The 14,959-nt window shown below is 44.0% G+C and overlaps 1 protein-coding gene across 1 annotated transcript in view; it reads right to left on the bottom strand.

Moving 5' to 3' along the window:
- HEPHL1 (hephaestin like 1) overlaps positions 1–1,475 on the bottom strand; it is a gene marked incomplete at both ends in the record, with an annotated part of 29,149 nt that extends 27,674 nt beyond the window's left edge. Inside the window, one exon of the mRNA XM_079539821.1 lies at positions 1,306–1,475. Within this exon, the coding sequence (XP_079395947.1) occupies positions 1,306–1,475 (170 nt within the window). The remainder of the gene's footprint in view (positions 1–1,305) is intronic.
- Positions 1,476–14,959: the final 13,484 nt, after the last annotated feature.

The following is a 14,959-nucleotide window of genomic DNA, read 5'->3' as shown; positions in this document are numbered from 1 at the left end:
GAAAAATAAAACTCTTTCTTGCCTTCTTACAGTGGAAAAAATATTTACTTTATGAAATCTAGATAACAGTGATTCTGAATTTGCCAGCAACTAGAGAAAAGCTCTGCTTTGCCTGGGACTGTCAGAAAGGACATCCATGTCTAACTGATGGGATAAAATACGGTGCTTTCAATGTGCCTACAGACCTGGTATAGACACTGGACCTCCTCACTCACTCATAGCTCCCATCCCATCCCTAAGCTTAAACTCAGAGGAAAGATCTCAAATTGTGTTGCCAAAGATACTGATTAAATCTGAAAATATTCCTAGGCATGTGTGAAGGCCACATGGTAGAAAGGCACTGAGGGCCTGTGCCATCTCCAATTCATGCTTAGGCCACTTCTCCTGGCACAGTAAGGATATGCAGCCAACCCCAGCAGTGTGGCATGACAACTGATGCCTGCTTTGCTCTGAACTGAGGCACAGTTCATCACAGTGTTACCCATGCACTCCACTTTTAGCACAGGCAGTTGCCAGGACTGCAGTGTGTCCATTCACAGTCGTACGTAAGTACTTGCTTAAACAGATATCCTAAATGGAGATCTCCACACCTGCACACACTGCAGATAATATTCTTGTATCACACTGCAACCAGTATACACATTTGAATTTTACAGTGTTGTACCAAACCTCCAAATTTTTCATCTCACCAAGAGCAAACTCAAAAGTGTTTGCCCACCAAACTCTCCTCTACATCTTATTGCCAAGATATGTGCTTGACTGTGGAATTTCACTTTGGACAACATGTCCCAGAAATGCTTGCCTCTCCATGAAATGCACACAGATGATTTTTAACCCCTTTTGAACCTGTTCTAAAATCATCTCTTGTGTTGTCCAGAGAGACTGTGGGGTCTCTTCCTTTCTCCTCCTTGGAGATCTTCCAAAGCCACCTGGACATGGCCCTGGGCACCCTGCTGTGGCTGTCCCCAATGGAGCAGGTGTTGGGCCAGGTGGACCTGGACGTCCCTCAGTCATTTGGTGATCTTGTAACCCACTATGTGATGACCCTCTGACAAGTATCTGTTACTTAATGTCACCATCAAGTACACCAAAACTACCACTTGGCTTAATCAGCCATGATGAAAGAGAATTCTTGCCTTGAAGACAAAATCCTGCCTATGAGAACATCAGTAATAGAACACAAAATGAAAAAAAAAAATAGAAAAAGTACATCTTAAGACATTCACAGTGACGTTAACCACGTTAGTCTATTTCATTTAGAACTGTCACTACCTCTCCAAAATACGAGAGCCCCCAGTGACTTACTTGTCCTCTAAGAGGTTCTGTCCCGTGATCAGATTTTTCCCAGACGGCGCATAGTCCCAATTCTCTTCCACAATCCCAAGGTAATAGGTTCTGATTCTTGTTTCCACCACTGCAAACAGGCAGAAGAACCCAAGAGTACGAAGGCAGCCACCACCCCACAAGGGAGGCATTTGTAGTGATGGCAAGGCTGGCAGCAGGCAGGCAGCAGCAGGATGCACCACGGAGTGCTCACCCCTCCCTCCTGGCTCTTGACAAGTTATAAATAAGGAATGGACAGAGCGAAGCTCCTCCTTTCCAGCAGGTTAGGACTGGGATAGGTAGAGAGCTCAGCTATGCAGAGCAGGGTTAGGGAGGAGGTTGCTGCCATAGCAGGACTCTTGCCAACCCTTTGGTGAATACATAAATTGCTCACCTACCTGTCTAGGCTACAGCCAGTCAGTTTCTTGGAAGACACACTGTTTTTTGGGGGGACTGGGACTGTTTTTTTCCTCCCTTTTCCAGATGATTGGTATGGCATATTGGGATAAGGGTTTTTTTGGATTGTTTGTTGTTGTTTTTTGTCTCTTTGCCATCTCTTTCAACTTCTTCTTTTCTAAAAATTATTAGAATTTTATTATGTATATATAGAGAGAATATTATTATTTTTAACTCTTTTTTCATGTCTGAGATTTATAAAGCTAGCATCTTGCTGCCTTCAGTGGGTTTATTCAATGACATAACATTAGTTTATAATTCAGCTTTATCAGAGAGAGAAAAAGGGAATTTGCCAGTACCTCTCACATTTCTAGGGTTTTCTAACCAATTTCTTAAGATGTCACGAAGTTTGGATGTCAGATTTGAAGTGACCAAAATGAGGGACATTTTTGCAAAGATTTCTGGAAATCAGCGCCTCTGTAAAATCCTTTTGTTTGGACAGTAAGAATTTAGGCACAAAGATGAACCCTATCTCAAACTTGCAAGTCAACACGCCCACATAGCTCTCTAGAAATTCCCTTCTTTTGTAGTCTGACTCCTCTAGGAGGATATCATAGAATCATATTGATATTACCATCATCTTGGCAAAGACAAATGCAAGCCTATACAAGTATGAATCAATAGGATTTCCTAAACAATTTAGGTAATATTCCCAAGAAATCATTTAGGTGACAAGATCTTTGAAGTCATTAAGAGAGACACTAAATATTGCTGTTCTGGAATGCAGCATTACACTTGGAACTCATTTCCAGCTGTGACAGTTGTGAAATTCCCTTTCCACTCCAGAGCTATCAGATTTATTTCATTTGCAATTAATGGTTACCATTTGCTAAGGATGTCAGAGGCATCTCAGATGAATTTGATGACCACAAGTTTATCTAGATCGATAATAACCTATCTCTGCAATGTAAATGCATTTTTATGTGACAGTTGCATGAGGTTCACCCTCTGGCACTCAACAATAACAGCTACACATACCTTCAGCAGCACCCGGTGCTCTTCTGTCACTGGCGTGCGAGTTGCTCTGAAGCCACATGTAGAATAACTCAAAAAGCAGCTGAAGTTCACAACAGCCCAGAAGGACTCACCTCAAGTAAGACACAGTGCACAGACACAAGGAGGATCTGACCAAAGCAGATCTCCATTTCTTCAGGTTACGCTTTGCATCTCTTCAGTGGGAAGCACTGACAGACCAATGCACTTGGGTAAGGATGCAAACAACCGCAAATGATCATTTCAATTTAGGTGTAATAGCAAAAGAGCCTTAGCTGCGAGCTGCTCTTTGATACATGCTGCTGATGCTCATTATCCCAAGGGGATATGGTTTATCCTGAGGGGAAATGGTTTTAAACTGAGATGGGGGAGGTTTAGGTTAGATATTAGGAAGAAGTTTTTCACACAGAGGGTGGTGACACACTGGAACAGGTTGCCCAAGGAGGCTGTGGATGCCCCATGCCTGCAGGCATTCAAGGCCAGGCTGGATGTGGCTCTGGGCAGCCTGGTCTGGTGGTTGGTGACCCTGCACACAGCAGGGGGTTGGAACGAATTGATCATTGTGGTCCTTTTCAACCCAGGCCATACTGTGATTCTATGATTCTATGATCCCAGACAGGCCAATCGACCGATAGACAATGAGAAGGAGAAGAAGTGACATAACACTGTAGATGCTGTTCAGAGATGCAGATCCTCAGAAATGGCGCCCACTGGCTTCCTGGTAACCTTGAAGACTTTGCTCATTTCTGTGCTCTGCTGCTGAAAAGCTGTGCTTCCCATTCTCTTTGCATCCCACATCAGCCCAAGTCAACTGTTTCAAAATACCAACACTTAAAAATCCTTTTCCACTGCTTTGTTAGGTCACTCAGTTCTCAAATGATGCCAACTAATAGTATTGGGATGCTAAAAGGCATAATTGGGAAACAAAAGAAAAGAAATGACTGCAGTACAGGCAGAGGCTTTCCAACTGGTGGCACAGCTGTCAAACATGCAGCTATGGTGGGACCAGCAGCCAGCTGCTGGTGATGGAGCTGGGAAAAGGCTGAGATGATACTTGCAGGTAGATCCCACTGTGGTCTTTGCACAGAGCCTAGGACCCTGCAACTCCTGCAGTGAAAGCCTCCTTTGCTCAGTGTAGCTGTCCTGAGCCCAGGCAAACTCTGAGCATTGTGTTCTCTCTCATGCACTTGAGTTTAGAGAACTAGGTGCCTGTTATGTGAATGTTTACTGCCAAGGTTTTACATTTGAATAGGACATACCTTTCTTTAGAAGTTAACGCTCTCAGAATGAGATTGTATACAGTTCAGTTGCTTAAATCAACAACTTGCATGGCTTTGTAGATATTTAATGACCAGATACAGGGAAAATTTTATCCAGGCATATATAACTTGCTGTCTATTTGCTTTTTTGCGACTAAGGACTTCTGTTATATGTTTAACAGAAGTCTATGGATGTGGACTCAAACAATTCAAAGTACTTTGAGCTTACGGGGAAGAGGAAGTGTCTAATTGTGAGCTGGCACGTGATGACACTATAGGCATATAAACAGTGTTATGTCCTAGTTTTCCTATTGCTTCTCATGGCTGGGATTGGGTCCTGGCTGCTCAGTGCCAGAAAAATCACTCAAAATCCAAATAGAAAGTTAACTTCCTTGTCTTGTACTGTAAAATTTATTTGTGTAGCAGGAATAATGTATAGACACCAGCATCCTATATCAGAAATGTGTTGTAAGCCTGGTAAACGCCTTAGCTTGGCTTCAGTATTTACTAGATCTGGCACCCTGTATACCCTTTGCATCCACATATTAACACTTAATTACCTTGTCACATCATTAAAACCAGGCACATTTACATTCCGGAGAGGTGCTGTGGAGGTGAGTCAGAAAAAGATGAAAGAATGGTTGTTTTGTCCTTGCATCAGGAATATTTCTGGGAAGTTCCCCTCTGGCAGTGAGGTAATAGGATCAAGTCTGTCCCTTTGTTCAGGATCTTTTCAGCAGCAGGGTTGGACACTGGCTCCTCTGAGACTTTCTGTCTTTCTGAAGGCTAAAATTAGTGCATGACTGAGTTTTGAAGTTTTGTAATGAGGAGCAGTATTTACAGGTCTGAAGGGTGAATATCTTGAGGACCATTTTATGCACGAGCCATGAAACATGACCAAAGAAAGTGGAGCTTTCTTTTGAAGTACATCAGGGACAATTTGAATAATTAATCTACTAAAACCTAGACTCGTGCCACCTAATGATGATAAATTAACTGGAATACCTCAGTTAACCTCATGATGGACATAAGGTCAATCAAGAGAGATTTTGGATATGCTAATCTGCATTGGCTAGCCTTTAGTTCCTTCATGTTAGCTGTCATGAATTCAGAGATGAGCACTTGAATTAAATTACCTTCTATTAAAAGCCAGCTTGTATTCTCCACTGAGCAGAGGATGAGCTGCTGCTCAAGCAGATCAGCTCTCCAGTTCCCTCTGCATCTTTTCTGAGAGCAATACAGCTCTCATTCCTAAATGCTCATTCTTGGTCCATCTGCTATGGAAGTTTAGGGTCTGTGCTGCAACCCAGGTTGGGGGGATTGATCCACCTGCTCCTGGTGGACAGGCCCAGGTAGACTGCCCTCAGCTGGTACTGCCACCAAACCTGGAGCTATCCCAAGGGGACAAAGAGCCCCTGTAGTAAAGCTGGAAACTGAGTTACACCCTCCCAGATTTCACACCACTCTTTTAACCAAGCCATCCTTCCCCTTCCTCTGCTCTTCCCCGCTTCCCAGCCATGAACACGTGAACTGCAAAAACCTCACACTGGCAAAAAGCAGTTTCACTTGCACTTTCTACTTGTTTTCTGAATTGCAGCAGTAGTAAGTAGAAGGTAAGGCTCACTTCATAGATTTGGTCACACAAGCTGTATTTGAATTAGTTGAATCTTTTGAGTTCGTACTGATAGATTGGGGATCTGAAAAACTGTCTTATCTCTATGGCTTTCACCATTTCTGCTTGCAGTTCTGCTTGTGACTTTAGTGAGAAAGGCTTTCTTGACAGTTGTCCAGATACCATTACTGCAAAATAATATCCTGCATGCACCTCTGTGCAGACATTCTCCTTGCACAACAGCTACTTTGGTACATTAGAATTTGCAGACAAACCCTGAGCCAAGGTGTGACATGTAAAGAGAGCTCCTGCTATGTCAGAACCAGATCACAGATACTTTCTTTTCCAGCATGTTCTTGAAAAGAATCCTACATCTGCCACATTGAGGATGTAGGGAGATTCCAGAGCTGATTTTAGACTGGAAAAACTGCTACTATGCTGGACAAAAAGCGACCTGTAAACAGGTGCTATAGTAGGAAGAAAGACCTTTAGCACCGCATGAAAGGAGGTACTAGTTTGAAGAGATTATAATAAATTGCCAAATAGCCTGGGCAAGTGAAACACATTCAGCCTCAAAAACCATTAAAGAACAACTGAAAAAAAAAGAAGTTTTGATCCTAATTAAGAGAAGCTTCTTATGTATGGTAACTCATGTAACATCTGCACTGTTAAAACAAGGCTAATACCTCGACAGAACTTCAAAACCACTATTTATGAGTTTTTATAGTGATTGTAGCCCATTGTAGCACCTAACAAACATGAAAGAGCTTAACTTTACGTCATCACTGTGGGGCAGAGTGTGTTTATTAATCCTATTAAACAAATGAGGAAAGAGGAAGGTTAGGTAACTTCCTGGCACTCGTGAGGGACTGCAGCTGTGTCTTCTGGCTCCCAGTCCGGCACTGGGATCAGCAGCCCTCCTGCCTCCCCACTCTGCATGAAGACAATGGAGATGGGGTTCTTGTTGGACTTTCCCTCTTCACAGGAACAATGTTTGCATTGTGAAACCCCTTCATACTCACCTTTGCTGCCAGCTTGTAGGAACACCATCACCAAAGAGTCTTGTCTCTCCTCTGAGCAGCTCTGCTGCCTGCCCACTCTCCTCCATCTACTCCAAGGACACCATGGGCCTCACTTCCATCTCACCTCATGGCATTGACCTACTTACTCTAGAGAGAAACAGGCTCTTTTGTTTTCCTCCTATGAGATCATTGCCCCATTTTCTCTCTGGATAAATATAGGAATTGTGGTGAGAAACCTCAGCACTGGGAAATTAACCCAGACTGTTTAATGCTGATAGCACGGAGAACAGTATTGAGCACTGTGGGGGAAAAAAAGAAAGAAGTGATGCCATTGTGTCTACACAAGTAGCTTCCAAATTATACCTTGCTGTAGACTCACCTCTGTCAGAAAAGCCATCCCCAAGAGTAGTATAGATCCCCAAATTTCCAGCAGGCTTTCTCCACATTCTTTGGAGTCTGCTGATTGAATGTGGGGGTGATTTGTGTGGCTAGCAGAAGTTACCTGCTGTCCTTACATCTCCTTCCATCCAGTCCCTCCATCTGAAAATAGCAAGTGGGGAAAATGTCATGACCCTGTGAAGGCCTGGATGACTGCCCACAGTGAGATGATTTATGGGATCTGCATGTGACTGCCAGAACTTGTAAAATATTCAATTGTGTCTATGAGGCTTTGCAATAAAGACCAGCCCTGTTGCTCTTCACTGACTCTGGTTCTTTCTATTTAAAGAAGCCTACACTACAGCTGGAGTGCCATGACACAGAGTGAAAACCTTTCAGGCCTGGCATTAAAAAGGAGAAGGCACAGTATGTGGAAAGAAAAAACAATCCTTTCCCTTCCACCAACCGAATTATTCTTCTGAGTAACCCAACTGCACTGGAGCGATCACCTTGAAGATTTTGCTGTGGCCTACCAAAACATCATTTGCCTTTGTTTTGACATCAAAAGCTAATATTAAATCTTACATAGTTCCTTCTGAAGGTTTCTTCTCTGCCTAGCTCTTACTCAGTCTCTCCTTTCCACTGCCAGGGATGATGTGGTACAAGCAAGACATGCAGGAGGCAAGATGAACATGGGTTAAGACCCTGGTGTTGAGTCAGAACTCCTGTCATCCTTGCAAGTAAGGGCTTGTACACATCATGGAAAGGATGCAGCCTGGTAAGCCCTCACCATGTACACAGGACTGAGTAAATTTGCCAGTTCATTTGCAGATCCTTCTCTGGAAGGGTTGTGAAGTGAAAGACAAGTGTGCCTTTGCAACTGTGGCTGCCCCAGCCTGCTGGAGTGCTGCACTGTACTACACTTCTGTTTCTGAAAATGGGAATAACTCGGAGTCACCTCAGCTCTGCCTACTCCTGCTGATGCTGACATGGTGCAGCTGGAGCTCCCTCCTCTCCCCAGCCAGGTTAGTGGTTCACATGGGCATCTTCATGAATCACACAGTGCCGAAGAAGCCTCCTCCAGCTCCTGCAGGTCCTAGGGCAGATCACGTGTTCACAGGCTGTATGCTTTGGAAATAAAAAGTAGACATCAAAACCCAAATTTGAGCGCTTGAGAAAACAGCCTGAGCCTCAGAAGTGCTGAGCAACCTTCCCCAGTGGAGGAGACCTGGTTTTAGCTGACTAACTGTAAGCATTCAGTTACCCTTCACTTCTCTGTGTGCTCATCTGCAAAGTCGGGATCATTATATCTGACTCCCTCTCCAGGTATTTGGAAGCTAATTTAGTTAATGCTTGTTAAGCACTTTAAGGTCTTCAGATGAAAGGAGCCGCAGATAGGCAAAGCACTGCTACTACTATTAATTATTTCTATTGTGCAAGTAGACATGAAAGCAGCAAAGGTGGTGATTACTTGCTTCCTTTACAAGTGGCAAGACACAGAGCAAATACACAGACAGAGACCCTCCCTGCCCTGCAGCGCTCCTAATCTCAGCAGCCAGATAAACCAGACAAAGGGCAGGGAAAGGAGCATCAGCCCAGGGAAAGGCAGTGTGTGCAGTGACTTACTGCACACGTATTTTTGGCAACAGCTGCTTTTAAAATGTGCCCTGTTAGCCAAAAAGGACGATATTGCCTTTCTAGGGTACTAAAAGTCATAAGTCGGGCTCTCAAGAAGATTTTCTATTTCCTTCCAAGAGATAGTAAATCTACTTTATTTGACGTCTAACTTTTGAGCAAATCAGATTTTCAAGATTTTCTCTGCAGCCAGGAAAAGTGAAAACGTTTCACAGACAAAGAAATGCTGACATTTTCAATATGCAAGTTTCAGTTTGGAAGCATCAGGCACATTAACAGCACCACCAGTTCACTGCCAGCTGGCTGCTGTGCAGGAAGGACGTGTGTGTGAAGGACAAACTGGATGGCAGCTTGTCCTCCCTCCCACAAGCCCCATGAGTTCATCACCTGTCTTGGATAGGCAAGGAGGCTGTGACAATTTGCTCTCTCTAGTGATGAGACTCTGCAGTGATTTGTTCATTTATCTAATGCCTAATACAGGCAGACATATGGAGGAGAGCAGAGCAATACCAAATATCTCACAGCCAGATGTTGAAATGTGGCTGCAAAAGGACTCAGTGGGAAGCAGAGCCAGTGGTGCTGTGGGATGGGGATGCTGGGGTGGGGTCTGCTGATGGAAACCATCACAGCTTTCCTTCAGAGCAAGAGGATCATGAAGGCAAAGCTTGGGCAAGGGGGCACCAGTTGGCACCTGCCTGCTTCTCCTCCTGCAGGGATGGCTTCAACTCGTCTGTGGAAGGAGCTTGTAGCTGGATCCACAATGTCCTGGGGGAATCCAGCATCCTCTGAACTCCTGCTTAAATGGCATCAAGCCTCCTCTGGCTGCTGTATGAACCCAAGTGGTTTTCCTGTTTGCTTTATCTCAAGTAAAGGCACCCAGTTCATTTGATACCAGTTGGTGAACATGTCTGGGACAACATCAGATCCATTTTTTGGTGAGCTGTGTGAGGAAGATGCCTGAAGCTAACACCAGATATGTGCTGTTATAACAGTTCTTAAAAGAATCCCAGCCTCCTTCATAACCAGTGCTTATAAGGAAGTGGCAGCAATGTTTCTGCAAGGTCATAGGTGGATGTATCCTTACCTCATAACAGCCATACACCATAATGTAAGCATCATAAGGAGATGAAAATAGCTTTAAAAAGCTGAACCAGCTGTCCACCATGCACTACTTCAACTTTCTGCATTACATCCTTTAGCTTGCACTAGGCTGAACACTGAAGATGCATTTCTTGGCTAAATAAGATGCAGGCACAAAAACCTGGGGGAGAACAGGGTGAGATGTGACTCCTGGAGAAAGCCCTCCAGGTTTTCATTTTTCAAATGTGTGTGGATTCATCTTTCTGAGCTCTTTTACGACCCTGTCTCCACCCAATATCCTCCCACTCTGGATTCTTTCCCAGTCTTTGCAGACCTGCCATCATGGCAGAGTTAAATCACATCCTGCCCTTACGTCAACTTTGGCCCATGTCCTAAGAAAAAGAGCCAAGAAATGAAATCAGTGTATGCCAGACTCTTTGTTCATCTTTTTTAAGTCTTCTCCATGCTGGTTGTGGTACAGCAGTAGGGCTGAGCCATGGAATGGGGACCAAAACCCACGGCAGCACAGAACCACCTCTATGGACATGACATGGTGATGGGCACAAAGGGCAGTGCAGCTGCTTCTGAGCCGCACTACTGTGCTGCTGTCTTATCTTCTCTCTCTGATATATCACAGTCCTTCCCAAAACCACACAGCCACAGAATCTCTGGAGTCACCTGGTCCAAGACCCTCCTACAGCAGGGCCACCTGGAGAGGCTGCTCAGAACCATATCCAGCCGTCTTTAGGGATGGAGATGATATGCCTCTAAGGATGAGGAGATGTGTGAATACATGGAGACAGGCAGGCCACTCAATTTCAGAAGGGACCTATAATTATACCTACTTTCAGTATCAAATTTTACACAACAAAAAAGGTGCCTACAGTCTATCTTCTACCTTCACCCTCTGGAAAACTCCTGAAACTGCCTTCCAGTGGTGGTGACAGAAACAGCAAAGTCTAATTAGCTTGAAGATGGAGATTGCTTCATTTCTCTGAAAGTTCTGTGATGCAGTTGTCTGTGCAATCAGAGAATCACTTTTAGAAGCCAAGCACTTTGGAAAGTATTGCCCTAATTGCCTTGGGCCGTTCTGTTAGAGGTGGCATGTAAAGATGTAAAATATCCTTTTGACATTCTGTTGGCCCATACTAACCACTCCAGGGGCAGAGGAGATGCACTATACTCTCTTCAACCAGCTGGAAAAAAAACAGACAGATCTCTGGACTTGAAGAGCTGATGCATTTCCAAAGGCTCACCCATTTTTTCCCACATATATCTATTTCTCCAATGCAGGCTTAAATAAGCAGTAAGTAGATGCTGGCAAGCAGTAATTCTGCCTAGAAACCTGGCCTTGTTTACATGTTTGAAACATCACATCACAGTTACACCAGCACAATCAGGATTGATTTTCTTTTTTTTTTCTTTTGGCATCAAACCAGATGGGGACACTGAAAGGCAGGACAGTCCCCTCAGAATAACAAGACACCAAGTGATCACTCTCAGCCTACAGGCTGATATGCTCTCCTCTCTCTGCTTCAGCTGCTGTCACAGGTGCCTCAGCCTCAAACTAGGTTTTCAGTTTCCCCAGTCAAGTTAGAGGTTTCTCCTTCTGACCAGAAATATCAACCTGAGCTGCAGACATCTTCCTTCCTGATAGTGTCAAACAATTTTCAAGCACAATCAGCAATTGTTAACAAAACATGGATTTCATAGAATCATAGAATGAATTGGGTTGAAAGGGACCCCAAGGATCACCAAGTTCCAACACCCCTGGCACATGCAGGTACAGGATCAGATTGCTGTGAACAATCCAGGGATTGTTCCAACCTGGCTGTGAACACCTCTGGGGATGGAGCATTTACAGCCTCTCTGGGCAGCCTGTTCAGCACCTCACCACTCTCTCAGTAAAAAACTTCCCTTTGACATCAGATCTAAATCTTCCCTCCTTTAGTTTAAAACCATTCCCCCTTTTTCTATTACTATCTATCCATGTAAAAAGTTGACTTTCCTCACATTTACAAACTCCCTTTAAATACTAGAAGGCTGCAATGAGGTCTCCATCATCCTGTCTTTGTAGGGGAGGTGCTCCAGTCTTCCGATCATCTTCATGGCCCTCCTCTGGACCCTTTCCAACAGCTCCACATCTTTCCTGTGTTGGATGCCCCAGACCTGGACACAATACTCCAGCTGGGGCCTCATGAGGGCAGAGTAGAGGGACACATTCACCTCCCTCGCCCCGCTGGCCACTCATCTTCTGATGGAACCCAGGATGTTATTGGCCTTCTGGCAGTTTCTGTAACATATTCCCAATGTTCACTCCTCATTAGTGACGGCTCTGCGAGAGAAAGATCAAGTTAGGAAGAGAGAGGAGGAATCAGCATAAGAAGTACCATTTCTTCCATTTAACCAGGTAACCAGGGGTATTTCCAATGGATCCTATTTTTAGCTCCTCATTCACCTGCACTGAGCACAGACTGGGACAAACCCCAGTGAGAAAACACGGGGGTGAGAAATGCCTCTAAGCCAAAACCAGAAAGTAGTGTTGCATGAAACCAGCAAAATGAAAGCACAAACCTCTAATTATTTTAATATTGGAGAGCGACGTTGTTGCTCGGTGTGAGGTGCACAAACAACCCCTGGCCACAGGTCATGGTTCACTAGCATTTCAAAAAACAGGGGCACTGGCACCATGCTTTCCCTGGACAAAACAGCTGGGTAACAAAATAAAATGAGCTTTGGAATAAAACCAACATGCATCTATCCACACAAGAGGTGGGTAATTGCTTTGCTGAGTGGTCTTTGCCAGATGTCATTTCAGTACTGTTCCCAACACCCCAGCATACAGGAGATCCTATGCAGAGCATCAGCTGTGCAAATCTAGGGTGCTCTGGGCACAGAGACTGATAGCCACAGGGCTCATTCCCAGCAGACTGTCTCCTGGTGATGACATGAGCGTCCCTAGAGGCAATGATGTGCCAGAAGGTGAAAACCTATGCTCCTGATACTCCTGGATACAGGCAGGCCTGTTAGCTGGTGCCTGCCCCAGAACAGTAGGGCCAGCTGGGGCTCAATGCCCAGCCCACAGACCTGCTCAGGGCCAGCTCACCTCTCCTGGCAGCAGTTTGACTGGGCACAGTGGTTCTTCCTCAAGAAAACCTCCTTTTCCTTCAAAGTGTCATGGGAAGCAGCAACAACAGATTGTTTGTGCCCTGGTCCCAAAGAGGAATACACTGAACTGAGTGGAGCATCGCTGTGCACTTGGGATAACTCTCTGACTTCACTTGGAACTTATACTCAAATAAATAGCAGCAGAACTGCCTGGCTCCTTTTTACACAGAGTATCAACAACAAAAAAGCATTTTCTGATTAGCGCTGCATCTGCACTCCAAGTGGGACACATCTATTAATAGAGTAAGTGGGCAGTCAGATACGCCCTTCAGAAACGCATGCGGCCGCAGATCTTCAGTTTCTAACTCACACGTTGCACCACCCAGGGAAACTGTAATGCTGGATCTGTTTTCATGCCTAGCTTGACGAACAGGAGCATTTGCATATTTACATCTCTTCTCTACATGTGCTATAAAATGAAACTGGAAAATTAACTAAGAGTTTTTGACTACCAGGGTAGAAATAAAACGTGGACCAGAGCTCATGCACAGTGAGTCAATATAATCAGGAGGCATCGATCAGTGGAACACAGAATGCTTTCATTGCCTTCAAAGTCGATACTGCAGAGGGAAAAGTAGATGTACACAATTGTAAACACTCAGCCACAAAGCACTTCACAGACAGCATTCAGTTCTTATGAATATTTTATGGGTTTTGGTGTTTTGGTTTGTGTTTTGTTAGTTCATTTTTCCACTTCTCTAGTCTGTCACTTCAGAGAAGTTGAACACTTACAAAAAAACAGACAAGAGCAGAGCTAAGCTCTCTAATGCTAATACAGTCTTCACTTTGGTGACTGAAAACATAGGATTAAACATCCTGTGCTCTGCCTTATTCTGTGCTGCTCTTCTTTTCTCAGTGGAAAAGTCTTCAGCAGGTATAAAATGGGCCTGCTCCTATATTCTTAATGCCTTTCCCTTTGAGGTCACAGGGAAAGGACTAGATTTCTGCATTTTAAGCTAGGCAGAGACTGTTTAGTACTCATCAAAGACTGAATGCAGATCTTACTCAGTAATCTGCAATTCTGAACTGCAAATCTATGCATAATCCTGGAGCAGTAAGACAGAACTGTGTTTAATACAGCTCATCAGTATATTTATTTTTCAGTAATGGCTTGAGGCCCTTGTCATTGGCTGAGCACTAGAACACAAAGCACTGCACAAACACCAATGACAACACTGAATTTGTCCCAAACAGTTCTAAATCTCTGCAGCAGTACAAAAGACAACAGCTTTCTGTAGCTAATGGAAAAGCACAGTACAATATTTGTTCTGCTCATTACACTTGTTTGAAAAACTATTAAGTGTTCTGTGGTAAATGGCACTGAGAAATATCTGAGGTTAAGAGACAGTTGAGTCCAGGTATCAAGTCATCTAGACACTAAATGATGTTGTAGATAAAGATAGGCTGTGGAAAATGAAAGGAAGAAATTTCCAAAGGTCAGCAAAGGAACACAGAGAGGACACAGTTTTGATGAGAAAGTGCAGGGGTGAACCTTGCACACCATCCCAGAGGTCTATGAACTGGGCAAAATAAGAGAAAAACAGAATCCAAGTCACAGATTCTGACCCCAAATGAGATCTTTAGCTGGATGAGAATAGGAAAGATAGGATCTTAGAGGTATTATAAGAGTCTACCAAAACTGCAAGCAATCAGGATACGAGACTTAAGAGGAGGTTCATCTTAAGTATCATTATGAACTTTCCTTATTTGCTTCTTAACTCGTTGCAAAAGCTGACAGTCTTCCCCAGCTGGCCCACCTAGCAGAGTAAACTGCTGATGGTCTTTAAGTTGTTCTAAACTGAAGTCTTTAAATGACAGACCTTTTGTTTTTGCCCTGTCAGACTATCTGAAACTTACTTGCAAATTTTAATTTTTCCGTTCATTCACTGTTTCTTTCCTGTGAGTTTAAAGCACAACCAGGGGAAATGTGATGAAATATTGTGGCTACTGATGGTATCTGAAGTTTGAGGCACGGATTCAATAGTTCATCTCAGTTCACTACCAACTCTTATGCAATTTATACCATAAATAAT

Source organism: Tetrao urogallus (assembly GCF_951394365.1).
Source record: "Tetrao urogallus genome assembly, chromosome: 1".
NCBI classification, from domain to species: domain Eukaryota; kingdom Metazoa; phylum Chordata; class Aves; order Galliformes; family Phasianidae; genus Tetrao; species Tetrao urogallus.
Note: the sequence above shows the minus strand (reverse complement) of the source record. Positions and strands in the feature narration are given on the sequence as shown.